This window comes from Morus notabilis, unplaced genomic scaffold (assembly GCF_000414095.1).
Source record: "Morus notabilis unplaced genomic scaffold, ASM41409v2 Scaffold329, whole genome shotgun sequence".
Lineage (NCBI taxonomy): Eukaryota > Viridiplantae > Streptophyta > Magnoliopsida > Rosales > Moraceae > Morus > Morus notabilis.
The window spans coordinates 1,429,075-1,456,358 of record NW_010358084.1 but is presented as its reverse complement, the minus strand read 5'-3'; the positions used below and the strand labels follow the sequence as shown (position 1 = coordinate 1,456,358).

Below are 27,284 nucleotides of genomic sequence, written 5' to 3'. Positions count from 1 at the left end.
CAGTGGTGCTGGCGGAGTTTAGCGCCGTGAGGGTAACACAGAGGCGGTGGCTCGCCGGATCCTTGAAAAGATTCCGCCGAAAGCCGATTCCAAGCCATGCTTCTCTCCTGATGAATTCATCTTTCTCTCATCATCCCTTTTTCTTTTTCCTTCCTTCTTTTGTTTAAGTTTTCTGCTCCATGGAAAATTGTTGGTTCTGTGAATTGCTTGACTTTAGTGGTAGTATTGATAGGTCAGTTTATACATTTGATTTTGTTCATATATAAACCATACGCTTTTCCTTTTTTTTTTTTTTAATTTTGATGTTCTGTAAGATCATAGAGATTATTACTTTGATTGACAGTTTATCTTGTTCATGGCTTTCAGATTATGGCTCATCGGATTTAGATTTATTTTGAGTAGAGAGTTATGGAGCTGTACATAATAATTTGGAAACTATCTTTCATCTGCATTTGAATTTTTTTTTTTTTGAAAAATAAATTGTTGAGTTATTTTTAGTTTTTGAATTATATTGTGGAATGCTTTTATGCTTAGATTAGCTGGTACTATTGATACTTTATGAACAGATCAAAATCGTAACCATGTTTTTTTTCTTTTTGGACGTCAAATAAACCAATATCATAATTATTTCGTACTTCAGTTCAATGTTACCCTTTCCATTTTTGTTTAATTAATTCACTAGTTCCCAATAAAAAAAATGGCATTGTCTCTAGTCTCCTTAGATTAGCTGGCCGTACGATGTTGCTTCTACTGGACCAATGATGATCCTGCAATTCTTTGCTATATGTAAGAACTTCAATACGAAAGAGAATTACTACATTAATTATAGTGATAATTACTATACTAGCTTTCAAATCAACATGTTCTCATGTCAATTTTGTTTATTAAGAAAGGTATTTTTGACAATATTTGACCCTAACTATTAGTAGTACCATGTGATAGTTTAGTTTCCTAAACTTTTTATTTTATTTTATTGATTGGGCCCTGAAATATATATTTTTTTTAATTTTAGTTACTAATCATTAAATTGATGACATATTTTTAAAATTTGATGGAGTTGCTCACATGCTCATGATAACTTGAAAAGTTACAGAATCAAACATGAGTGCAATTTTTTTTTTTTTTTTTTTTTTTTTAGAATAAGTGCAAACCTTTGAAGATATATTTTGTGTAATTTTAAATTCTTACACGATTACCATCCATGTTAGCTTTAAAAAAAAAAATGTATTGGTAATATAATGATTATAGGGACCAAATTACAAAACTAATAATAATAGTAAAATAAAAAATTCAAAGGACTGATATATTGGTCAAAAAAATTAGAGACCAAATTGTCAGAGCTAAATATATCCAGAATCATTAGCATCAGAAGTCCTTATTTAATTTTTTTTCAAAAAAGAAGAAAACTTCTAGGAAGGATATAATATGGCCGACTTACTAGATATCTCATTTTGATATTGGTTGATCGGTTGTATAGCTAGTAGGTTATCAAGGAGGAGCGTGTGTGTGTATTTTAGAAAATAATTAAAAAATAAAAAAATTGAAATATATCGAATATTATTATTAGGTAATTTTACAATGCGAAATATTGGCATCACCCAATAAGTGACTATAAGTTGGAATCCATACTATTTCAAGGAGAGTCTCTTCAATCAGAAAGGAATTGGCGCGCTATATGAAGAATGAATTTATTTATAGCTTATGGGAAGGAAAAAAAAAAAAAAACCTGAAAACCAATTGATGAAGAACGACTTTTCAACATCCAAGATGAATCGCTAAAGGTTTTGAGGGCGAAAGGTAAACCCAAATGTTGATCGAGCCATTTCGATAAACAATGGAAGTTGTAGCAAAGTAAAAATAGCCACCGGGACCGAAGCAAGCAAAACAGTCGGGACAGAAATCCAGTCTAGTCTCTTGCTAAGGACAATAGAAAGTGTTGCACCAAAAGCAATCATCATTGTGGTTATTGCAAGGAAGAGCGACGCAAGGCCTATGATCAGCCTTTTCGGCAAAGACCGAAGGAAATCGTCTTCGGCATAACGTGCAGTTAGGATCGACAAGAACATCAAAACCGAAGTTAAAGACGAAAAGAGTGCTAGTGCATCTGAAATTGCAAACACCAAGAATGCATTAGTCCGCAAGAAAATTGGAACCCCGGTGTCGCTATTGTTACCTCCCGGCACTGTGAATGCAGCCGTAAACACAACCGTCGCAATCAGAGTCGCGACAATCATACAAGAATTCGATGTGTCCTTCATCCACTTCTCTCCAGCCTCAGCCAACTTTTTGTGCTCCTCTGTGAACAACTCCTTGGCAGTTTTTCCTCTCTCATTAAGTAATGTTTTGCTATAAGGGCGAACCAACTTTTCCACCTCCTAAAACGGAAACATATACTAAAATTATCCACCACTAAATGAGATTTAGTATACAGAGACATTTATCATTTTGTACCTTGTGTAATTCAAAAGCATGCACTTTATTTTTAATCTCATCAAACGTGTACATTCGCATTAGATTTAATACACAAATTCACGCATATTCTTGTTGAACATGCCTAAAAATACCAATCTACTGTGAAATTGAAAAAGTAAAAATTTAAAAAAGTTCAAAAATTTTAAAAAATACTTTTTTTTTGTTTTTCATTTTTTAGAGGTTTCTTTTTTATTTTTCTTTTTCTTCTTTTTATTTAAGGGTATTTTGGGCATTTTCAGATCAAAACTGACTATTGTCCAAAAAAATGAAGGTATACTTTTTAATGGGGATAAAATCATTTTGATATCATGTGTTACAACGAAACATGCTCTTGGTAACATGTGTTTTTTATAATATTAAAACCGTACCTCGGTGTTTATAAAAACATTTTCTTGGCACCCTAAATTTGATATTTGAAACGTAAAATGACTTTAGTACCCTTCTATTTAATTAACCAAAAACTAATAAATCTAGAAAAAAGAATTTTTTTTATTTTGTTGTTTTCTTTTAAAATTAAAATATTTTCAGATTTCAACAAAAAATATTAATTTCTATTTAATTAACAAGAAGAGTAGTTTGGACATTACATGTCTCAAAAATTAACTTAAAAACATCGACGTACCATTTTAATATTACTAAAAACACATTGTACTAAGTAGCACACGATACCAAAATGATTTTATCACTTTTAAATATAAAGCTAAAACACATGCTACAAAAAGATAAAAGTAACCCATAATATTGTGGAATTGAAAAAAAGAAAAAGAAAAGGCACAAAATTGTCTACTACCTTGAACCACTTCATCTCTCTCTGCATTTGGAAAGCTGCACCAGAAACAGACGATAGTTGATCGAAAGGCGCCAATTTCGCCGCTAAATGCATGACGGTCCCTGATCTATCAGAACGATCCGCTTGTACTTTAACACGCATATTCTTTTCGCACAAGAAACTGAAAATATTTTCCCGCCTGTACTCGATAGCAACATGAATCGGGAATTTGAAGTCCTCCATAGAAACCCACATTAGATCAGGACAAAGATTAAACATTATCTTCAAGATTTCGGCTATCCCAAACGTTGTGGCCTGGAATTGGATTAATCTTCTGTTACGGAAATACTCGGTCAGAGAACCATGGGTTTCGTGGATCTTTGTGCAAGCTTGTTTGAATAATTCCACGGCACAATGATGTCTATGTTTTGCTTCTATGAGTCGCCTGATAAAACTTGGTGCTTCATCAAGTGGAAAAAACAAAACAAAACAAAAACAAAAGATCATAAGGGAAATGGATCAAATTGATTGGCTAAATGCAAAAATAAACAAGTATATATGAGATCAAGTACGTAGGATTATTTTCTGATCATACTTATCTGGCTCAAAATGCTAAAGAGTAGTCCTTGTAGTCGAAGTAGTACTAGAACAGGAAAAAAAAAAAATCAAGTCAACATAAATATTAGGATAAATTTTGAGTTCCCCTAAACTATGTCACTTGTATCTACATATCTCATCAACTTTGTATCATGCCCTCGATATAAAATACGTCTCCAAATTCAGTTTTCAAATTCCGAAACGTGCAATTATTTGGATGGAATAGAACGTGCACAAGCAACAACTCGATCAATAATACTGTCCAAAAAATAGCATTTTTCAAAGTTTAGAGGATGAAGCTGAAAACGTATTATAGATTAGGGGCATAAAAAATATGTAAATTCTGTGGGCATGTTGTAAGAAGTGATATAGTTTAGGGGGAATTTGTGAAGTCATCCAAAAATTAATATTTTCTATTAACGAGGATTGTTTACCAGAGCCTTCTCCATGACCATCCTCCGCAAGACTTCTAACAGAATGTGGGGGTTCATAGCTATTTTTCACCGGGATAACTAAAATTGGCCAAGATAATGAAAATTATACGTGCATAATCCTTTATAAGCCAATAAACCATGAGAATGAAAATTTAAATGTGATAATAATCATATCCATTGAATTGATTAATACCTGAGTAAAAGAAACTTTCCCAGAATCCAAGCCTAGTGCCACTCAAGAAGTTTGAAGGAGTGAGGGACAGGAGAGAAAGAAGAGAAGTACCCCCAGTCCCGGTGGCGGTGTTGGTAGCTAAGCCAGGATAACGTTGGAGTAGATACAGCAAAATGTCTACATGGAAGGACATTAAAAATGAAGAAAAATAAAAGGTAAATATCATGTATATTCACATAAGTACTTCACACTGTGTCCCATTTTACCTCATGAACTCTATAAAATATGTCATGAACTTCGTATTTTCTCGAAAGGGTAAAATAAATTCAAGTCTGATGTTATTTAACCATGAAAATATATAAGGAAATTGATTCCTCCACTTAAAAGGTTGATTTTTTATGATGAAAGTCCAAACTCTGAAAAAGTCTAATTTCTATTATTTCTTTCAAAATGTGTTTTTTTCCTAATCAAATGACGTGCAATTAATGACAAAATTTTTCACATATATGAATGCAAACTTCAAGGGTTATATGTCACGTTTTGAAAGGCGCAGTCCAAAGTTCAAGGAGTATTCATGAAAATAACTCAAAGCTATAAAATGACTAAAAGTATTGTCTGATTTTCTTTTTCTTTTTCTTTTTTTTTTTTAAAAAAAATTCATCAATTCAAACAATAAAGAAGAAGATCAAAGCTCAAAAAGAAAAATATATAGCTGATAAGTATTCTATATTCTTATGTACGAACCAAGACAACCTGCCAAAACAAGCATAAGAACGAGTTCCATGGCATGAGGACCAGTGAAAGGAAGGCCTGGTTCCTCGTCCTGAGTCACCAAAGTAAGATACCACAAAATTTCATAGCTTCCATACAGATACCTAGCGGCAACGAGCAGTGGAGTTAGCCCCGAGCCATCCAAAACATTAGTCAAAGAAGGATTTCGTTTGACCAAAGCCACAGCTGTCTTCATGCTTCCGGCTATGGCAGCATGGTGGAGGGCAGTGTACCCTGCCTGGTCCTGCATTGCGAGTGCCTCCACAGGCATGATGGCCGCCAGCTTCTCCACAAACTCCCACCGCCCTTCGCCTGCTGCCACATGTAACGCGGTGAATGAAACTCGGTTGATCCTTGCTGTAGCTGCACCGGGGTCATTCTCAATAAATGTTTTTGCAGCTTCCCAATTGCCTTTCAATGCAGCGTTGTACAAGGGTAGATAATAATCTAATCATCAATGACAAGATCATTTTAGTTCTTCACTACCTATATATGATGCAACAAAAATAACACACAAATATATACGTATATTGAGTTAGGGCCCGTTGGAAGGTGGGTTCAAATCAGGTGGTTTGAGCAACTAAAATTCAAATTTTATGAGAGAAAACATTATAGCAGAACTTTTTAAATTCAAATTTTTTTATGAGAAAAAATATTATTTGAACCCAAATCAGGATCGTTTGAACCCATCCTCCAAACATACCCTTAAAAGTTGCTAACCATAGTTTTGATAAGCGACGGTCTGCTGTGTAGTGCTAGTGCTTGTTGTTGCAGTTTCAGTGGTTCTGTTGAAACTGAGGATGGCTTCATGACTTTTAACAAATGGTTGTTCATGTGCCCTAATTGTAGGAGTATGATCATTACGGATTACTCCAAAGGAAGGATCAACATCTAATGGAAGTGCCATTGATCAATTTGTGTGCCTCTCTCTTCCCAGAGGATACAATTATTTGAACCAAGTCTTTTCACCTACGATGGGTGGAAATATTGGTTGTATATAGATGCAAGTAGTAATGGAAATTTAGGGAAAATTTCATTTTAGTACTCTCTGCAATAACATAATTTGAGTTTGGTATAATCTGTTTTTGAAAATTTCATGTCGGTACCTCGACCTTTTAGAAAATCTTTTTTTGGTATCTCGGAGTCATTTTTTGGGACACAAAATGACAAATTACTCTTATTGTAAAAATTCATCTGTTGACCAAACATTTTAAAGAAAAAAAAAGATTTTAAAAATTATTATACCTATAGAACATAATCCTTTTTAAAAAATTCATCTCTTCAAAATCTTTTTTTAAAATCTTCGTTTTCTTTAAAATTCTAGTAAACAGATGAATTTTTACAATAAGGGCAATTTTATCTTTTTGTGTCCCAAAAAATGACTTCTAGGTACCAAAAAAAAAATTTTCTAAAAGGTTGAGATACAAGCAAGAAATTTTCAAAAACAGAAGATACTCAAGTTTTAATACAACAGAGGGTATTAAAATGAAAATTTTCCTTTAATTTATGTTCGCTTTTCTTCTTGGCTGCGTAAAGTAAAATCTATTACTTTTGTTGTTCCATATGAGTACTGAGGATGTTAAGAGACATTGATTGCATTTCTAGAACAACTTCACTTTTTCTTATTCTTACCCTTGCTTTGTTTCTTTTGCTATAAATCCGTACATATTTCCCACAAGAAGTTTTCTCTGCAACCAGTTTTCTTTCTCACGGATCTGAAGTAGGAATCTTCACTCTTTTTTGTGCTTTTGCTCAAGGGAATTTTCACCTTTGATTTACTTGTAGTATTGTGTAATGACTTTGAGATATGCTTAAATTTGCCTTTATTTACTTCAAAAGATGATTCCCTTGAAGAAAGAGGAAAATTATTGTCGGTGCCTCTGAAGAAGAAAAGCATTGTCCATCCAGGTAGTCAACTTTAATAAATCTGGCTTGTTTACGACAAAAGTTGGTCGCTTCTAAAAGAAAAAAGAAAATTGTTTGCGCTTCTGAATTATCAGAGACGTTGTTGACATGGTCTATCCTCCAACTTTTTTTTTCCTTCAGAATCACCTAGAAATGTGTCAATTAAAACTTGTGTAAACGCAAAAAGTCATTTTCTTCATAATCAAGAACAAATAATATTTGAATAATGTTTTCTATTCCTATTATCATAAGTAATTCTTATATATTTTTTATTTTTCATATAAAGTAAATCTCACAACATGTTTATTTTTAATTGAAGATACAAGAGAGCAGTTGGCGTTCCATTGCTTCCATAGCTAATTTTGTAATCATGGTTCCCAGTGATAGTTCCATATAGCAACATATAAGCGAAACCGAAACCAAAGAGCCATCAACTGCAGCATTAGCTAAATTCCTGAACGACGTTTTTGTTAAGAAAAGTGCGTATGTGTGTTGTTCTACATAAAAAGTAAATGAGGATGTAAAATGATTTATATACATAGAATAACCTAATACTTAATAGGTTAAGTTTTTAGGTCAAGTTGAGCTTTTGAAGTGTGTTGGGTTAATTTCGTATGTGGTGTCTCTCCAATTCGGATGATCTACTCTTTGAAATACTCATTCGACTTGATTTATGATCTGCAATGCAATGTAGTTCTGTCTGCAAGCGCTGGTTTTCTCTGATTTCGACGCCTTACGTCATTCGAAGTTTCAGTCACCAGCAGCGGCAAACTTCCGGTTCCAACTCACTGCCCTATAATTTTATCTTTCAATTAAAAATATTTCAATGGGATCTGATTGGCCAAAGAAACAAGGGACCGACTTCCATCAATTATTTTGCAAGAAATCAAAGAATCTCCATCCAAGAATAGGTACATCATCTGATTACCTAAATCTCCTCCCTGAGCCGATGCTGGTAATAGCGTGGTTCGAGGATTTATTGCTTGTTTCTCCATCTCTTTAAAGCAAGAACTTCTATCTCTGCAATCCTCTCACCAGGTAGTGGCACGTGCTCCCCCTCGCCGCGCGACTAGAAAGAGAGGGAGACAGTGGAGAATGCATTTTAAAAGCTATTTCCAGGGTCAGACTCGTATGCAAACCCAACAACTGCAACGGAAAGTTGGGATATAACTATAAAGTAGTGTTGGTCTATCTTTCCGGTGGTTATCATGAACCATATACAGCATTAATCTTTTCTCCTGAAACGCAAAAGTGGACCGAATCAGTTGTCCAAACCCCGCTGCTGCAGTCGGAGATGTTCTGTTATATACATCCATGGAATAATGGTGGTGTAGTCTCTTGCAATGGAGTTATACACTGGCTAAGCGATATAGAGCCAAGCTATCGCTGCGCAACTGTTGCTTTCGACCCGTTTACAGGCACTGGTGATAAAAACCAGTGGGTTTTATCGACCCGCCTACCGATCCCAACCCTCTATTTAAATTTAAAGTACGGTAGTTAACTCCGATTAAAAGGTCCATTAATCTGTTTCTTGGAGCTTGCTGGGCAGGCTTCGGTTGGCCGGTTTACCGATGAAGGAGAGTGATGGAGAGGAAGTTTTGAGAGTGTGGGAGCTGAGGGACTGCAACGACAATGCTACAGTGACTTATTTGTGGAATTTGGGGCGTGAGGCATGCATTGAAGGGAAAGAGGTAAAAGCATATTCTGGGTTTTTACGCAAACAATGGAGATGTTATATTTCTATACTGCAACAATCACGTTTGCCAGTATAACATTTTAGAAGATGAACTGCAAAAGCTTGGCCAATTTTCAATACCACTTGAGCGGTATCCATTAATAATACATGTCTTATCAGATAACATATAAATACAGAAAAATTCACATGTAATGGACACTTGTCAAGATTAGAAAAGAAAAAAAGTTCAAATTTTTTTCTAAGTGAACACTTGTCAAGATTAAAAAAGAAGAAAAGTTCACATTGTCTTTTATTAGACACTTGGAATTTCATCAATGACCAAGATTTAGCCAAAACACTTATGATCCAATGGTAAATATTATATATGGAATCAATGGCTAGGATCTATCCACATATGCTTTGATCCAAGGGCTAGAATATAAGATGACAAGCTATGAATCCTTCATATGGAGGAGGCGAGAGAGGGAGAGAGAGAGAGAACAAATCGACCAGCGAATTTGTAAGTGTACCTTCCACTGCATCACTTGAATAATAGTATATTTTTAATGAATGTTTCCAATTTATATATGTTATTGTTGGAATACTTTCATGAGATTGAGATTTAAAAAGTATTTTTCAAAGTATGATATGAATCTTGTATTTATTATAAACTGGTTAAAGTATGATAAAATAAATGGCCAAATTCTTGAGAAACAAGAGATTCCAAGATAAGGGCCATAGAAAAAGGATTCTAATAACACAAGATGAATATTATACAAAAAGGACTATAAATGTTAAAAAATAAGTCAACGTTTTTCTCGAACTGACGTAGTTTTTAACTGTTGGCTCAGGAAACGCGTTATACCATTGATTAGCGAAGCCTTTTAAAAACGCTTGTATTCAATCCCGTCAGGTTGAGTCGGACTCTCACAAAAGTAATCCAATTCTACAACCTCAAAAATGCAATAAATAAACAGCATCTCCATCATTAAGTGAATAAAATAACTAACAAAATGGCATTCCTGTCATTTACACCAGTGCTTGTAAAAGGTTAGTAATGTGACAGGTACAACTGTGTATTCTGTTTACAAAAGTAATTAGACCGAGTAAGATAGAGGCCTTAGAAATTGTGCAGATGAACTGAATTAGTCAAATTCTGCAACAGGGCACCAAACTTGTTACCCTAGTTTTGCCTTTTGGAGACTCAGACGTCATACCCCGAAGCGTCCAGTTGGAGACAAAATCGACGCTAAGGAATATTTTAGTGTAGCTTCATACGCTTGGCTCTTTAAAATCTTCTAGCACAGGACACATTGGCAGGCCAATGATTTTTACATCCGGATTGGAGTGGCCATTGACAAAAACACTGGTAACCTACAGAGAAAAAACACCTTACCTCATCTCCTATTATATAACACACAAGGGTTGAAAACACTGAATGTCGAACAGGTATCTATGTTCCGTTTTATAAGTTTACCTGAGTACAGCCAAAGATTTTAAGCACCCTCAACGATAGGCAACTGTCCACAATAAAGCCCAGTGCGTTGTCTGTCAGACCTCGGCAAAATGATAGATTCAAACTACGCAACACTCTTAAACGCCTAGCAATTGATAAGGCTGTGTGGCAACCAACCTAAATAGGCACTCACGTTTTTAGCAAAAATAACTTGGCATAAAATCGCAGCAATCAAGCAACGAACAGAAACTCAGCAACAGTAATTAGAGCTGGCTTCTATGGACACATTGAAACCCAATGACTGAACTATGCAAAATGGTAAGCAGATGCCAATATCAACCAATAATTGAAGCAGAAGCCAAAATGTTTAGGGAACCATGGGTTCCCGTGATGAGAAGTCATTCAATTTATATACATAGAACACCATAACGAAAATAGGGTTTGCACATTCGATTGCATAACAGATAAATAGAGAGAGAGTAGGTACCTTTCTGACACTATTCAATGAAAGTTCTTCTAGACACTCTCCAGAGGTTTCCAGAAATGCAGCAATACTTTTATCACTGTCATTGTACGGAAAAGATATATCAATTAGTGTAAGTCAGAGGCCACCAACAATATGGGGTGAGCACAGAACCTTCCATAAAATCACTTGAGATCATGTAACCAGCATAAGAAGAAGCATGAGTTCTGAAAGAAGATAGCCAGAGTAAATCGCTTCCAAAGTTCCATACATTTCTTTAATTCAAACGAAATGTTGAACAGTGCCTATCTTACCAGAAATTTCAACACAGTTTTTCCCTATAGATTGTAATATATATAGAGAAATGCTACAGGTTCTCAAAACGTCTAAGAGACCCATATTAAATATAATATAAACGAGCATGAAATATGCTGCAGTTCCTTATTTCTTCAATAAGCCCCATAGATTTTCATTTAAGAGAACAATCATCCAATTCCATAACTAAAGCTAAAACAATAACAGATTAAGGTTAAACAGATAGAGGATTCATTACGAAATGGATTTAGTAATTTAAACTAGTTAATAATATAAACTTGACAACCAATCAATTATCTAGCAAAAAACAAAACATGTCAAAATAGTACAAGCAGAAAGTTGTTTCAATGGCTATGTTAGGGAACAACCTGAACAGATCGCGGGAGAGTATTAGTCTTTGAATTGCTCGACAACAATTGGCAAGATATCCTAAAGAAGAATCTGTCAGCTTGCGCAAGTTTGAAAGGTCAACCGCGCGTAAGCCAGGACATTTCTCAGCAATAATCTTCAATGAAGAATCTGTCAAGTTTCTGCACCAAATTAAAGACAAACAACGTAACCAACAAAGAAATTGTGAAATAGAAAAGCTTATGGAACTAGATGAAAGTTGTGCATCACAAGCATCAAACATAAGATATGCTAAAACAACTTACACACAATCAGCCAAAATGAGCTCCTTCATATTGTGGCCACGAATGCTAATAAATTCCCTGATAAACTTGTCACAAACAGTTGCAATGCCTGCTAAAGACAAAACCTCCAATTGTTCAAGTTTCTTTAGCGCTGGCAGTGTAAGCATGACGTCAATGCTTAGGCACTGATCAAGATACAACTCTCTCAGGATCAAACCCAATGAGTTAGCTAAGGTGTCAATACTCGAGGAGGTGAGAAGGGAGCACTCGGTGAGGTTGAGAGATCTAAGTGCAGGGGCTGAAGAAACAAGAGACTTTAGTCCAATATCTGAAAGCCGGCATGCACCACGAACTGATAAAGTAGTTAGCACAGGCAAACTGTTTTCAGCACAAGCTAAGGTAGAACACAATAAAAAATCTGGCAGACAGCGCCCGCAGAAACCAAGTTGTAACACCTGATTGAAAAAGAGAATAAAATCCAGCTTATATAGAAAGAGAAAAATAACAACGAAGACAAGAATCTGCAGGCCTATAGCACATGCCCCATAAGAATAACATAGCAAGCACAAAATTGTCACAAACAATGGGCGAAAATATACCAGTGAGAATTCAATCCAATTATTTTTTTCTTTCCCTTCTTTTTTATCTTTTCAGACTAGCAAGTTAAATTTATTTTACAAATTCTATTGTCATCGTTCAAAAACCTGTCTTCCCTGCTTCAATAAAAAAGAAGCTTTGTGATATACAGCAAAGAGCACGCACTGGACTGCACCACTCTTACGCAAAACAGATTACATCCATTAGAGTGAACGATCTTGGATTTTTAGCCAAATGTCAAACGTCCTTCAGAAAATCCACCCTATTTCCTTTTACAAATTAGACAACAACCATCTGTTGCAGCAAATTCAGCTATGACAATGTTTTTGTTCAACACTCAAGTAGGCTTAGAAAGTCAACGTCAATCATGATCGACTAGACAGTCACTTAGCTACTCGATTATGCTACCACCCAATTATTTACTTCTTCAATAGTACATGCCTTCCAAACTAGAAGATATAGATTTACTTCTTCTATATAAAAAAGAAACGACCAAAACGACACTAAAAAGACAGGATCAATGATATAATATGATATGGTAATGATATGGAGAACAATAGAGCTGTCATGTGGCCAAAAAAATTGGTAATTTTTAGCTTATAAAAATATTAGTAGTTCTAAACAAAGGCAAGCATCATCAATCAATGAAAGAGCATACCATTAAGTTGCTCGGATCAAAGTTCTGGAAACATTTTGTGAACTCTTCCTCTGTTAGCCAAGAACAATCCTTGACGCAAACCTCTGTTGGAGACCCTTGAAGCAGAAGCTTAAAAACATGAGCATTCATTCTTCGAGAATCGCAGAGCAACTGACTCAGCCGGTGCTTCAAACAGTCTGGGAAGTAATCAAGTGAAACCAATTTGTCGGCATTGTTGGCCAGACACCGCAAGGATAATTCTTGAAGCGAGGGAACAACATTCTTCGACCACTTGCAATCCTGGTTGCTCTTCGGAAACCATACCACATCTGCGGGTTTTTTCTCCCGAGACGAGGAATTACCCGGTTGCTGATTTTTCTTTTCTCGATCTCTAATAATCTTCAGGGCAGTAGAAAAAGGACCAGGCCAATCTTCGATATCGGGTTCGTCATCAACCTCAGAATGAGGCTCATTATCCTCTTCTTCACCATCAAAATGAGCAAACCGATAAGCATTTCGCCTGGCGATATCACGGAACCTTTCCATGAACTCATTTCTAACCTGCCCTTCATTTGACACTACATTGTCACCAGAATTATTCTCAACTTCAGTTTCTAATCTTATTTCCACGTCAAGGTTGGAATTAGACACCAAGCCATCATCTTCAACCAATAATCCTTTCCCTTTCCTCTTCCTGTTATCACCATTTTCATCGGCAATTACTTCTTCTTCACCTGAGTCACTGATCTTTCTCTTGCCCTTACTTATTTTCGGAATCCGAAATTCCCCCGATGCCTCTTCGGAATCCAAAATCGCCTTTCCCTTATCTTCACCAATTTTCCCGAACTCTCCAACTTGTCTTCCTCCCTCAATTCCGTCATTTCCTCTCTTCGAGACTCTCTTCCCAGACCGCAGACTCAAAACCCCAATTCCCCCTTCGCCGTCCTCCGAACATTCCAGAGACGGAAGATAACCATCGACGACCCCCAACTTCCTCTTCCCCTTCGCCTCCTCCAAATCCGAAGACCAAAACCTAGGCTCCTCCGAACCAGAATCCGTTTTCACCTCCTCAATTTCTTCCTTCGCCTTCTCCTCCGCCGAGTACGCGGCGTCCTCACGTGACCCACCCTTCCGACGCTGACGACCGCCGTCCTGGACCGAATCCCGAGACGGACCCTCAGCGGGCGGTTCCACCAGTTTGGAAGCGAGTCGGCGGCTCCGCCTCGGCGCCACTCCGAGTACTGGAACCCGACCGGGCGCTGACCCGGTAGAGATGGGAATCGGGTCCTGGTGCGAGGATGGAGAGGACTCTTTGGTCTGGGCTGGGGTAGGAGGTTCGAGCTTATTGTCATTCCTTGTTTTTTGGGGTTTTGGTGGTGTTCCAGTTGGGACGATTTCGCGAGATCTCAAAACCGCCATTGATATTTAATTCTGTAGGACAGAGAGAAGAGAGAGTAGGAGTTAGGTTTTGCGCCACCGTTTATGGCTTGAGAAAGGAAGAAGCTTTCGGGACATGCTTATATGTTGGTTATATTTTCCCGCCATCTGATAAACCCTTGTGTCTCGTTTATTCTTTTTCCTTTCTTTTCTCTTTTTTGTTTTTGTTTTTGTTTTTTTTACGGCCGGATCAAATCCGCAACCTCTATCCAAGCCCCAACTCTACCCAAACGAGGGCTGCCACTAGATCAAACGTTTTTAATGTTTCTCTTTTCTTTTCTACAGAAAAAAGAGGTAAATGGCCTTTTCTTCAGGAAATAAAAAAGATAGTAGAACTTTACAGTAAGTTAGTCAATAGAAAGAAATTCGAGATTTATTCACTCTATTTGGGAATCAAATCTAGTAAATTCAGAATTTATTTAAATTTATATTAGGATTAGGTTTTTAAATTAGATATTTACAGAATTTATTACGTGATCAAATTTGATAAATTAGAATTTATCTGAATTTATCACTGAATTTGTCAGTGAATTCAGAATTTATCATATTTATCCATGATCAAATTTGATAAGTTAAAATTTACTCCGGCTTATCACATTATCAAATTAATAGATTCGGGATTTACACGGTTTACTCCTATATAATATGCATTTTTAATCAATATTTACTTTTTTATTTACACAATATTTTACTACTTTTTAGTTAATAAACTAATTTTTATTATTATAAATTTTCTTCAGAAAGTGTTATTTATTAACAATTGTCGGTAGTAAGTTATGTTCTAATATGAAGAATTGAAAAAGATTCAAAACCGAACTACTGACTATAATTTGCTAAAAAGAAAAAAAAAAGGAAATAAATGAGAGATATCCTGTTTAGATTTTATTGCCCCAAGAATTTTGTCATAAAGGTAAGGCACAATTTCAAAGCATAAATGATATTAAAATCACTGTCCATCCATACTCTTTGAAGGGACCAACATTAAAATCGGAGACGTTATAAACACTGTCCATCCTATACTTTTTATTTTTTATATCTTTTTCAAAATTAGCCGGAAATTTGTGTAAAAGGAAAAAGTCGTACGTACGTGCAGCAAGTAAGAACATGAATGTTGAAAGACTAACCTCAACTAGGATTTCATCCAACTAAATAGACAATTCTACAGGAAACAATAGAGGCCGGTAATCCAATTCCGCAACCTAAAAACAATTGAAAAAATTGCATACTTGTAATTGAATATTTGCAGACCTAACAAAACAAAATTTTTATGGTCTCTATCTTACTCAGTCTAATTACATTATTAGTGAAAATCTGTAACAGGTTTGTACAACTTGTTAGACTAGTTTTGCCTTCTGGAAAGTCATGGATCTCGTAGCCATAAGCGTCCCGTCAATCCACTATGCACCCGAAACGTTGGAAAGCCAATGATTTTTAATCCAGGATTGGAGTGGCCATTGATAAAAGCATCCGTAATCTACAGAGAAAACACCTTATATGTCACTCTCTACTCTATAGCATACATGGGTTGAACACACTGGTCAAGTGTACAAATGTATATGTGTTCTGTTTTGTAAGTTTACCCTAGTACATTCAGATAGTTTAAGCACCCTCAACGATAGGAAACTGTCCACAATCAAAGCCCAGTTCATTGTCTGTTAAACCTCGGCAATATGTTAGATCCAGACTACGCAACATTCTTGAACGCCCGACAATTGATAAGGCTGTCTGCCAACCAACCTAAATAGGCACTCAAGTTTTTAGCAAAAATTAACTTGGCATAAAATCGCAGCAAGCAAGCAACGAACAGAAACTCAACAAACAATGCTACACTAGACCAGCTTCTACGGACACATCAAAACACAGCAAGTGAACTAGAGAAGCATGAAGTCGGGCAGCCATGGCTCTCTGGTTCATGCAATTTACTCACAGAACACAATGAGAGAAATAGTGTATCCATGTACAAATGCATAACAGCGACAGAGGGAGAATAAATACCTTCCTGACCTTATTCAATACAAGTTCTTCTAGATAGAGGTTTCCAGAAATGCAGCAATACATTCATCACCGTCGTCATCCAAAAAGGGCATTTCAATTAGTCTGTCAGTCAGTGGACATCAACCGTGTGCCCTAGAGTTATTCGCTTCCATACATTTCTTTGAATCAAACACAAATGTTATAAATTACTTACCTGAAGTTTGAACATATTTTCTCGTTGTAGATTATAATATCACTTGTACAAGAGCAGAATTGAGAATACAAACCACAGAAATACTACAAGTTCTCAAAATTTTGAAGAGAACCAGGTAAAGTATAATATAAACAAGCATCAATTAGACTGCAGTTCCTTATTTCTTCACCAAGCCCCATAGTTTACCATATGTGAGAACAAATCATCCATTTCCATAACTATATATATATATATATATATATAATATAGGTTAAACAGCCACAACATTCTTTATGAAATTGGTTCAGTAATTTAAATTGTTAACAACATAAATTTGACTAATCCTCAATTATATAGCAAAAAGAGAACATTTAAATATAATCCAAGGGGAAAGATAGATCAATGTCTACATTATGGCAACAACCTGAACTGTTGGTTGTGGAGTTTTAATCTTCGAATTGCTTGACAACCATTCGCAAGATATCCTAAGGAAGCATCTGTCAATTTGTCCCAAGTCCCAAAGGTCAATTGCACGTCAGCCGGGACATTTCTCAGCAATTATCTTCATGAAGAATCTGTCAAATTGCTGCACCAATTTAAAAACAAACAACATAACGAACAAAGAATCCATGTAACAGAAAGTGTTATGAAACTACACGAAAGTTGTGCATCACAAGCGTTATGAATAGAACATCCTATACCAACTTCTTTGCACTCAGCCAAACTAAGCTCCTTCAAATTATGATCATGAATGCTAATAAATTCCTCAATAAACTCGTCACAAATATTTTCAATGCCTTCTACAGACAAATCCTCCAACTTTTCAAGTTTCTTCAGTGCTGGCAGAATAATCATGGCGTCAAGCCTTAGGCAATGCCCAAGACGCAATACTCTCAGGACCGAAGCCAATGAGTTGGCTATGGTGATAATACTCAAGGAGGTGACAAAGGGGCACACGGTGAGGATGAGAGATCTAAGTGCAGGGACAGAAGAAACAAGAGCACTTAGTCCAACGTCTGTAAGCTGGTATGCACCACAAACTAATAAATTGGTTAGTGCAGGTAAACTGTTTGCCGAGCAAGCTAAGGTAGCAGGCAATACATAATCTGGCAGACAGTGCCCGTGCGTACCAAGTCGTAGCACCTGATTCAAAAAGAGAATAAAATCCACCTTAAATAGAAAGAAGAACAATGACAAGGGAGACGAGTATCTGCAGGCTCATATTCCATGCCCCATAAGAAAATCATAGCAAGCATGAAATGTCACAAAAGACAAACATAAATATATCAATGAGCTTTAAACCCTATACCTTTTTTATTTTATTTTTATCTAGTCATACTAGCTAGTTGAATTCAATCCAAGTCAATCATGATTGACTAGTCACTTAGTTATCGATTATTTACTTCTTCAATAGTACGTGCCTTCCAAACTGGAAGAGATATACATTATGTATGGAAAATAAACTATCCATGATACAAATTACCCCAAGTACTCACTACTGAATATGAGAATCAATTTGTTTCAAAGCCAAAATAAAATATGTTTACTGAGTCTTGCTTCGACAAATTTGTGTATTAAAATTAGATAAAACGACCACCAAAGACGACCCTGTCACAGATATGGCAATGCTATGGCAAAACACTAGATATGTTAGATCAAGTTACATTGTCGGAAATATGTTAAGGGTTCTCAACAATACCAAACATTATTAAGAAATGAGAAAACATACCGTTAATTCGCTCGGATCAAAGTTCTGAAAAGATTCTTTAAACACTTCCTCTCTAAGCCAAGAACAATCCCTCAACCAAAGCTCTGTTGGGGATCCTTGAACCAGAAGCTTTAGAAAATGACCACTCATTCTTCCAGAATGGCATAGCAACTGACTTAGCTGGTGCCTCAAATGGTCCGGGACGTAATCAAGCGAAACTAATCTATCAGAATTGCGAGCCAAACACCGAAGGATAATTCTTGAAGCGAGGGAGCTACCTTTTTCCTGCGCTCTCATTGACACTTCTTCGGAAACCATACCGTACCCGCCTGCAGATTTCTCTTTTCTCGATCTTTCACAATCTCCAGGGAAGTAGAAAAAGGACTACCAGGCAATCTTTGATATCAGGTGTGTCAACAACCTCAAAGCGAGCAGCTTCTGATCGTTTATTGTAGTTTCTATATGTTTCCTGCCTCTTTTATGCTGTCGTTTTCCATCGTTTTCCTTTATTTTTGTCATTCAAATTATTGGTCTTTGTTTTTAATTTATTGTTTACTTCTTTTATTGGATTTGGTTTCATTGTCGTTTTTAGTTTTCTCGCCATTTAGCCTTTTGTCGTTGTTTTGCACTTGTTGTCATTCGTCCTTGTCGTTTTTTGTTCTTGTTGTTTTATATATTTTTCGTCGTTTTCAATTGGTTCTTGTTTACTTCTGTTGTCGTTTTTTTTTTTTTTGCCGTTTTATCCTTTCCTCTCGTTTGTCGTACAATCAGACCGATGAACAATTTTTGTCCGCCTATTTGCATTTTTCTCATTACATAAAAAAACATTCTTAAGATAGTTCAACCCATGAATAATGAATAGACAAGATCTGATCCAAAAAAAATCCCAATGATACAAAAAAGATAAAGCAAAATCCTTTTCTCTCATCAATTATTACTGGACAAGTGACTTGAATCTCTTCTGAAACAATTTTTTTCCAAGTTTATTAAAGAAAAACAATACAAACCAAATTTCCAAACAAGTCCGCCCTGAGTTGATCACGCGAGCCATCTTTAATGGCACCATTTACATCATACTCAATTAAATCTTTGATCAGTGGTCCATCACTTATCACTGAGTCTAAGCCAACATTTATTTGAGAGATTTTATTAGTATTTGCCTTAATCCAAAAGTTTTTCAAGAATTTAGAGAGTTGTTATAAAGATTAAGGAATTTTCTTCGATAGGCCGGCTTATTAATAAAGTCAGTTTCTAAACATTATATTTTATAAAATTACATTAAATTTAAAAAATATAAAAAAATTAATTTTTAATATAAATCAGATAATTAAAAATTAACTATTGATAGTTCATTTTTTCATGGTCCTATAAGAGAAACTCTGAAAGATTACTAAAACCATGTATTTCATAAAATGCTTGCCAACTTTATCACCGTCTTGGTATGGATCCGCCGCAATGTCTAAACAAGGGTCGCTGGCATTCGGCCAAGAAAGTCCAAGTCACAAAGTTGCGATTTCCATATAGTCTCTAATATGCATAACAGAACGATGACAGCTGGGTATTTTCCCTGAAATTTTATTCATTTTTGGAAGATTATCGGTGGGAATATATCTTTTTTATCCAAATTTTATTGTGTTTTATTTTATTATTCTATGCAAAAAAAAAAAAAAGAGAGAGACCGTTGTGTGATAAATGAAGAATAACTGAATAAGCACGTTGATAATTTATCATCGGAGCAAACGTTTTATACTGAATATAAGTATTGAGTAAAACTGTCATCAACCAATATTAAAATTTTTTACCTTTTCATTTGGGTTTTCATTGTTCTCTATTTTATTTAAGTATTTCTTCTCATCATGTTTTTTTTTTTTTCTCTCAGCAATGTTTAACCCCGTGTTAAGATTGTGTTGTCGATGATCAAACATTTAGAGGTTATTTGGTTAGGGAATTCATCTCCTGATTCGAATCATAGTTCGTGATTTGTTATAGTATTTTCTCTCATAAAAAATACATATAAATCGAAAATAATTCTAATCTATGAACCAAACGTCTCCTTAAAAGTACGTTGGAAGGAGATTGAATTTAAAAGGACGCAAGTTTGATATTGCATTGTTTGAGAAATAGTATGGTTGTGTTTGAGGGAAAAAAAAAGATTGGTACTCCCTTACATATTTACCAATATTAACTGTTTTATAATAAGATTTATACCCTTTTAAAAAAAAGGAGGATTTTTAAAAAAGAAAAGAAAAAGAAAGAAAAAGAAAAAGAGAAAAGAAAATAAAAGAATAATTTTGACAAATATCTTTTAAAATAATACTATTAAGGAGTTTTAAATCTCAACATTAATTTATCAACTTTTTATTTATTTAGAATAAATAATTTGACAAATTATATTAATGACGGATCTCTAGTCACTAGATTGTGGGTGTAATTTTATAAATTATTATTAATAATTTAACATATTATTATTAAATAAGTATTTATCACAACAAAAAAGTAAAATTTGAGAATGATGTATTTAAGAGTCGGTTTTTGTAATTCTATTTTTTAAAAAAAGTACGTCTTTTATTGGGTGGGCCAATCAGAGTCACGGAATCTAATCATTTGAATGCTAAACTAATCAGCTTCAAGAATTTTCTTGGGTGGGCCCCGCCAAACTTTAAGGACCAGAACAGCAATCACGTGGTTCATATAATCATATCATTGGGATCACACTGTGATGCAGCGTTTCTGTAAAAAAATGCAGTTTTTTTTTTTTTTTTTTTTTTTCATTGGGTTGAAGGATTAAGAATGTAATTAGATATTTGAATAGAGAAAAGAAGTCATTATCAGACCACTAATCTTTTTTTTTTTTCCTAACCTGTGCAGCGACTTTTCCCCCGCCTCGTAGATTAGGATTTTAGTTGAATTAGTTTGATTACCTAAACCAATCACACTAATAACCACCTCTTCTAAACACGAAGAAGTCTAACAAGTCAATATTGGTTTACAAATAAATAAATAGATAAAATAAAAAGTGAGTCGCTAATGGTGGGCAATGGTGTACGGACAATTCCATTTCCTCCCCATATTTTCCAAATTGCTGAAATTGATAATTTTCTTTTTTTTTCTTTTTTTTTTTCTAAAAAAAGGTATAGTCTACCCCGTGAACTTGAGAAGGAACTTGTAGCAAAATCATACTGCGCAGAAATTTCTACTCTTAACTGTGTCGGAGGTTTTTTTTTTTTCACAATAATAAAATAATCATTAACTTACGTTGACTTTGGCTGTATGTGTTCAGTACGCTAAACACGCCCCACAAAAAAAAGGAGTTTTAAAAGAATTCGACTGTTGTATGCTATTTATTTATGTCTCATTTTGTGTTATGAAATAATACCATGACATTGCAATTAAATATCGTGTTTCTTTAACTAAAATATCATGTCAGTTAAAATATTTTAATTAATGTTACATTATATTATCCACAAAATCACTTCTCTATTAAGAAATGTTGCATTCAGTCATTGCTCAAAAATGAAATAAATCGTCTCATTTGTTTCAAAGGTAGAACTCATCCATTTATTACTGGATATTCTCTAAAGGTCTATAAATTTCTCTCATTTTCAGAGGCCAAGTTGCACATTTTTCTTACAATACACAAAACTCCATTGACTAAAAGCTTGCTGACTTAAGCATTAGAGTGCCCTTTTTTTTGTACCAATTACCACACCGGTGCCCTTTTTCTTTACTTGTTTAATTTGCAGGATTTTTGGTGTTCTTCTCGATGTTGTTTAATTCTTTGTTTAAGGATTCATTTGATTGGGATTACACCAACAAAAATATGATCTTTTTTTGCTACTTGTTCATTCTTGGCTTTTATAGTGTATTCTCTTGCCTTAAAAGACAGAGAATACACCAAGATAGGCAAAATTTTATCTTTTGGCGGAAAAGTACTTCATTAGTCCGGAACAATAATAACAGAAACAACCATAGTTAATACAAAAGCCAAAATTACACGGCCGGTGTAATTACAAATAGAACATCAAAACCACTAAGCTCCAAGAAGAAATGCTAAAAAAAAAAAAAAAAAAAAAAAAAAAAAAAAAAAAAAAAACTTGATATGGGAAAAACATCCAATGTATATATAGATGGTGATAAATCCCTTTCAATTATTTGTATTTATTTCCAAATAGTGCATAAATAAGCTTTCACGGGATAACATGATTAAAAATAGAGATGACGACCCTCAATAATTGAAGATTCTTTTTCTCGTCATCCAGTTTTGGACCATCTTTTGCATTACCTTTGAGATTTGGACTTGAGCTCTCCTCTTATTTAATTCTGATTCTTATTACCTTTTTTTATTTAATATTTTACTAATTAAGTCCTGTGTTTTAGTTGTGTCTTTTTCATTGCTGTCATTCTTGACACTTTTTTTTTCTTCCTTTCAATTTGACCATTTAGTAAGAAAATTATTACTTTACCTTTTCGTAGGGACACTTTTTTTTTTTTTTTTTTGGGTGAAAAGGATTCATTCTTAGGAACGCTTTACAGGAAAGATAATGGAAAACTTATCTTCCTCTTTAAGGAAAAAAAAAAAAGGCATAAATCCTATTCATGTTTCATACAATTACAGAAAATAAACAGTGAATCAAGTTAGTTTGGTAAGATTCACCAACATTTTTACCATTTCATTACTAGAGTCAAAACCCATATAAGCAACAAAATTCAAAAATATAAAAAAAATAAATAAATAAATAAGCACAGAATTCAAATTTATACAGAGGACAAAAAAAAAACCCATTGGCCATCACTTTGGTATATTTGATATTTCCCCTATTTTTATTTCCCATATTTGACATGTATATATTAAAAAATCTTTTATTTTGCCGGATTTCCATTTTTGACATATGTATAGACATATTTTATATTTTTTAATGGAAACTAAGATCCAACATTTCAGGGGGCACTAAAGTGCAAAGAACGAACATTATCATTATCCACTGAATAACGCGCAAATACACGGTTCTCTCCATTTCATTTTCAATAAAAGCTTTCGATTCTATTTGCACCAGAAAGAGAAAAATAAAGTTAAAAACAAAAATAAAAAAGAAAAGGAAAGCAAAAAAAAAAAGAAAGAAAACTTCCGATTGACTTCAGAGCAAAACAGACGACGCGGAAGAGATAAAACGACGGCGTTCTGAGCTAGATACAGACTCGAAGCGAAGCTTATCTGGTTCGTGAATGGCGATTCGATCTCAGGCCAACCACTAGCGATCGCGATATGCAGGACATGGGTCACCATCACCATCACCACCAGCACAGCCCCAGCGATGGAGTCTCGCAGCGCGTCAACAGCCCGCGATTCTCCGGCCCGATGACTCGCCGGGCCCACTCGTTCAAGCGCAACGCCAACAGCTCCTCGCAGAGCGGCACCAACACCGGCAACAATGGCGGCGGCGGCGGCGGAAACAACGGAAGCGGATTGAGTCCGCACCACGAGATTGAGCTTCAGCTGAACTCGCCTAGATCTGAAATCGGCGGTAATCTGAGTTCCGTCGACGGATTTGACTCGGTTCTGGAAAGGAGGCATAGATTCGCGTTGAGGAAGAAAATTGGATCGGTGGTTGTGGATTTAGGGCTTAGGGAAAAGAAGAAGCTCGGACATTGGATGTTCTTGGTGTTCTGTGGTCTGTGTTTGTTTCTCGGAGTGCTGAAGATTTGCGCGACTGGTTGGTTCGGATCCGCCATTGAAAGAGCTTCCTCTGATCGGGTTGGTTGATTCTATCTTCTTATTTCTTTCTTCTTTTTTGAAAAAAAAAAAAAATGTGTTCCCTTTTTTTTTCCCTTTAAATGCAGTTTTTGTCTTTCTTTGTGTTGGATTTTCGTGACAAATACAATTCTAGAAAGATGCTAAATAGGCATTAAAAAAAAAAGAAAGATGCTAAATAAAGTTAAAAGCAGTGGATTATGAGGATTGACTTCGTAATAAGAATATATTCTATTCATAATTTCATAACATGTAAATTTGTACCTTTTTTTTTTTGTTTTGGAGTTTTGTTCTGGTTTATCTTTTATGTGCTTGATTTATATTTGTATTATCTAAACTATAAGAAACCTTTTGTTTTAGGATTCAACGGATCCCATGTCTGGTCTACTTGTGATGGACCAAAGCTCCAAAGATTACGTGTATAGGGAGAAGAAAGGAACTGATGTTGAGAGAACTCTAATGATGGTATCAACAGGTGTAAGAGTTGATAACCAGAAGAGCAAGGATGAAGTAAGTTTTTTTTTTCCCCCCTTTTGTACATAAATATGTACTGATCCTAATTTCTATGGAAACCATTAAGAATTACTTAACTTTGAAAACCATATAGAGATTTTTTTTTTTTTAAAAAGGTAGAGAATTAGGGGCTTTTGTTAATCACTTAGAAAATTCATTTCTTGTTCAGTACTCAGGTATCTGGTCCAGACCCAACAGTGAGAATTTCACCCAGTGCATTGACCAGCCAAATAATAAAAAAAGTACGCAACTTACTTGATGAAGTCCATATTCTCTCTCTGAAGCATGTGATTTTTGTTCGGTGCTGATTATGCGCTTTTAACCCTTTTTTTTTTCTTGTTTATTGCTTGCTTCTTTGTAGAGCTGGATTTGAAGACCAACGGATACCTTCTTATAAATGCTAATGGCGGCTTGAATCAGATGAGATTTGGGGTCTGGCTATTGTGTGTTTTTATTTTTTTTAATGAAGACTGTGGTCTTGAAATTTATCTATGATCTGATGTATGAATAATTTAGAGTGCAGATTTGCGATATGGTTGCTGTTGCTAAGATTATGAAGGCAACTCTTGTCCTTCCTTCGCTTGATCACACCTCCTACTGGGCTGATGAGAGGTCAGTTTACTCTGTGCTTCTGTTATTGGAGTAGTTGATTGGATGGTAAAATGTTTTTTGGTTTTCCTTTTCAATGCGCCTAGCACCGCTTAGTATATTGCTTTAAGAGTTCAATGTCATATAAATGCTTTACATGGGAAGTGTTTAGCTGCTTTAGTGGTTTTACCAAGCTAACTACTTCTATATATGATTGCAGCGGCTTTAAAGATCTTTTTGATTGGCGGCATTTCATTGAGACATTGAAGGACGATGTCCACATAGTTGAGACATTACCACCTGCCTATGCTGATATTGAGCCTTTAATGAAAACACCAATTTCATGGTCTAAGGTACGCATAAGTAGTTATGCTTCACTGAAGTCTTCTGGCTAGCATCCTTTCTTACCTTCTATCATTTTGTGGGACTACTATCAGCTGATTCATGTTTTTATGCTCAGGCTGGTTATTATAAGACAGAAGTCCTACCTCCGTTGAAGCAGCACAAAGTTGTCTATTTCACTCATACTGATTCTCGGCTTGCCAACAATGGCATTCCAAATTCCATACAAAAGCTGCGGTGTCGTGTCAATTACAGGGCACTGAAGTATTCAGCTCAGATAGAAGAACTTGCAACCACATTGGTTTCTAGAATGAGATGTGATGGAAACCCTTATCTTGCTCTTCATTTGAGGCAAGCATTGTCGTTATATATGATTCTAGGTATTGCAATTTGTAAAAGTTTTATTCCTCCTTTTCCCTTAATTTTAAACGCTTCTTTCTTGCTATAGGTATGAGAAGGATATGCTTGCATTTACAGGCTGTAGTCACAATTTGACTGCAGAAGAAGATGATGAATTACGCAAAATGCGTTATGAAATTAGCCATTGGAAGGAAAAAGAGATTAATGGGATGGAGAAGAGGTTGCTTGGTGGCTGCCCGTTGACCCCTAGGGAGACTTCTCTTTTACTGAGAGGATTGGGTTTTCCATCCAACACCAGGATTTACTTGGTAGCTGGAGAAGCTTATGGAAATGGAAGCATGCAATATCTTAACGACGACTTCCCCAACATCTTCTCTCATTCGACTCTTGCTACAGAAGATGAGCTGAGACCTTTCAAAAATCACCAGAATATGTTGGCTGGTCTAGATTATGTAGTTGCTCTTCAGAGTGATGTGTTTGTGTACACGTACGACGGGAATATGGCCAAGGCAGTTCAAGGACACAGACGCTTTGAGAACTTTAAGAAGACTATCAATCCAGACAAGTAATTCTGCTTCCAATTTGAGCATCTATATCGATCTTACATATTTCATGTGTGCTGTATAAACCTTAATTGTTATTTTGGTGCTTCTGCAGGATGAATTTCGTGAAACTTGTCGATCAATTGGATGAAGGAAAAATCTCTTGGAAGAAATTCAGTTCCAAAGTAAAGAAGCTTCATCATGACAGAACTGGGGCTCCATATTTGAGAGAGCCTGGAGAGTTTCCAAAACTGGAGGAAAGTTTCTTTGCAAATCCCCTCCCAGGATGTATTTGTGAATCGGGGAGCGAAAAATGAAAGATAGATCGAGTGTTGCTTCCGTTTTGTTTCATGGCGCGAGCTAAGCTGCACGCAAAGCCTTACGGGATTGCTTCACGATTCATTCAGACATTGGCCAGCAAAAATGGCAAATCTTTCCAAACCCAGGAGAGAATGGATACGTTGGTTGGCAAAAACCAACTCACTTGTGTAAAAGTTCTTGAAGAATGTCACGGATTTATACTAGAAGATTGGGGACATTGAAATAGTAATTGCAGGTCATCACATAACAAATAGATGTCATTCACGTTATATAACTGCCAAGTAAACATTAATACCAACTTACCAAGAATAGTCTCCTCTTCACCTACTCAATCTATTTTGTTTATTATTTTTTTCTTCATTTTTGCGGGAGGAGTTATAGCATGTAATACATTTATTGAATTTGAAATAATTGATGGGAATACAATGAGTGATAATGACTGTTTTCTATTTCCATATTATAATAGTACGAAAATATGTTATGGTAATATATTTTATTGCCAAAGTCATATCGTCATTATATTTGATATGAAACTGGGTGCTTTATGCTTTAGTATCAGATTTTAACATTTTTAAGTTCTAACATCAATTCTAACAGAAGTATCATGTTTTTTTTCTTATTCACATATTTTACACTATTCTATCATAACTTTTACTATAAAC

General features: G+C 35.3%; 4 protein-coding genes across 6 annotated transcripts; 1 reads left to right on the top strand and 3 right to left on the bottom strand.

Annotated features, from left to right (window-relative positions):
* Positions 1-1,671: 1,671 nt before the first annotated feature.
* On the bottom strand, positions 1,672-6,165 carry LOC21410001 (ankyrin repeat-containing protein ITN1). Its single transcript, XM_024161468.1, has 7 exons — positions 5,936-6,165; positions 5,198-5,662; positions 4,466-4,621; positions 4,273-4,350; positions 3,837-3,884; positions 3,263-3,702; positions 1,672-2,375 (listed from the first exon to the last, which is right to left on the bottom strand). The coding sequence occupies exons 1-7, from the start codon at positions 6,120-6,122 to the stop codon at positions 1,776-1,778; spliced, it is 1,974 nt and encodes a 657-aa protein (XP_024017236.1). The 5' UTR covers positions 6,123-6,165; the 3' UTR covers positions 1,672-1,775.
* A 3,666-nt stretch (positions 6,166-9,831) lies between these two features.
* LOC21409999 lies at positions 9,832-14,439 on the bottom strand. The gene is made up of 6 exons (XM_010091843.2): positions 12,917-14,439; positions 11,683-12,116; positions 11,398-11,559; positions 10,739-10,814; positions 10,273-10,428; positions 9,832-10,169 (listed from the first exon to the last, which is right to left on the bottom strand). The coding sequence occupies exons 1-6, from the start codon at positions 14,312-14,314 to the stop codon at positions 10,068-10,070; spliced, it is 2,328 nt and encodes a 775-aa protein (XP_010090145.1). The 5' UTR covers positions 14,315-14,439; the 3' UTR covers positions 9,832-10,067.
* Positions 14,440-16,891: 2,452 nt separating this feature from the next.
* On the bottom strand, positions 16,892-18,616 carry LOC21409998 (F-box/LRR-repeat protein 7). Of its 3 annotated transcripts, none has more exons than XM_024161473.1 (3): positions 18,229-18,616; positions 17,201-17,642; positions 16,892-17,085 (listed from the first exon to the last, which is right to left on the bottom strand). In XM_024161473.1, exons 1-3 carry the CDS (start codon positions 18,523-18,525, stop codon positions 17,078-17,080), a joined length of 747 nt encoding a protein of 248 aa, XP_024017241.1. In that variant the 5' UTR covers positions 18,526-18,616; the 3' UTR covers positions 16,892-17,077. The 3 variants fall into 3 exon arrangements, with proteins under 3 accessions (XP_024017241.1, XP_024017240.1, XP_024017239.1); XM_024161472.1 differs by having other exon boundaries at positions 16,892-17,074; XM_024161471.1 differs by having other exon boundaries at positions 16,892-17,642.
* Positions 18,617-23,155: 4,539 nt separating this feature from the next.
* Positions 23,156-27,052, top strand: LOC21409997 (O-fucosyltransferase 35). The gene is made up of 9 exons (XM_024161359.1): positions 23,156-23,959; positions 24,317-24,466; positions 24,639-24,711; positions 24,831-24,901; positions 24,993-25,081; positions 25,278-25,410; positions 25,518-25,750; positions 25,848-26,324; positions 26,417-27,052. Exons 1-9 carry the CDS (start codon positions 23,471-23,473, stop codon positions 26,616-26,618), a joined length of 1,917 nt encoding a protein of 638 aa, XP_024017127.1. The 5' UTR covers positions 23,156-23,470; the 3' UTR covers positions 26,619-27,052.
* Positions 27,053-27,284: the final 232 nt, after the last annotated feature.

Excerpts from the sequence above, each read along its gene's own strand:
- LOC21410001 (XM_024161468.1), bottom strand. The coding sequence starts at position 6,122 with ATGGCACTTCCATTAGATGTTGATCCTTCCTTTGGAGTAATCCGTAAT. Across the intron at positions 3,885-4,272 it reads TGGTCATGGAGAAGGCTCTG|TACTACTTCGACTACAAGGA; the intron begins GTAAACAATCCT and ends TTCCTGTTCTAG. Across the intron at positions 3,703-3,836 it reads TAGCATTTTGAGCCAGATAA|CACCAAGTTTTATCAGGCGA; the intron begins GTATGATCAGAA and ends CACTTGATGAAG.
- LOC21409998 (XM_024161471.1), bottom strand. The coding sequence starts at position 18,525 with ATGGTTTCCGAAGAAGTGTCAATGAGAGCGCAGGAAAAAGGTAGCTCC. Across the intron at positions 17,643-18,228 it reads TTGATCCGAGCGAATTAACG|GTGCTACGACTTGGTACGCA; the intron begins GTATGTTTTCTC and ends TTTTTGAATCAG.
- LOC21409997 (XM_024161359.1), top strand. The coding sequence starts at position 23,471 with ATGCAGGACATGGGTCACCATCACCATCACCACCAGCACAGCCCCAGC. Across the intron at positions 24,467-24,638 it reads ACCAGAAGAGCAAGGATGAA|TACTCAGGTATCTGGTCCAG; the intron begins GTAAGTTTTTTT and ends TTTCTTGTTCAG. Across the intron at positions 25,082-25,277 it reads TCCTACTGGGCTGATGAGAG|CGGCTTTAAAGATCTTTTTG; the intron begins GTCAGTTTACTC and ends ATATGATTGCAG.
- LOC21409999 (XM_010091843.2), bottom strand. The coding sequence starts at position 14,314 with ATGGCGGTTTTGAGATCTCGCGAAATCGTCCCAACTGGAACACCACCA. Across the intron at positions 11,560-11,682 it reads CTCATTTTGGCTGATTGTGT|AAACTTGACAGATTCTTCAT; the intron begins GTAAGTTGTTTT and ends AATTTGGTGCAG. Across the intron at positions 10,815-11,397 it reads CTCTCCCGCGATCTGTTCAG|TGATAAAAGTATTGCTGCAT; the intron begins GTTGTTCCCTAA and ends GTACAATGACAG.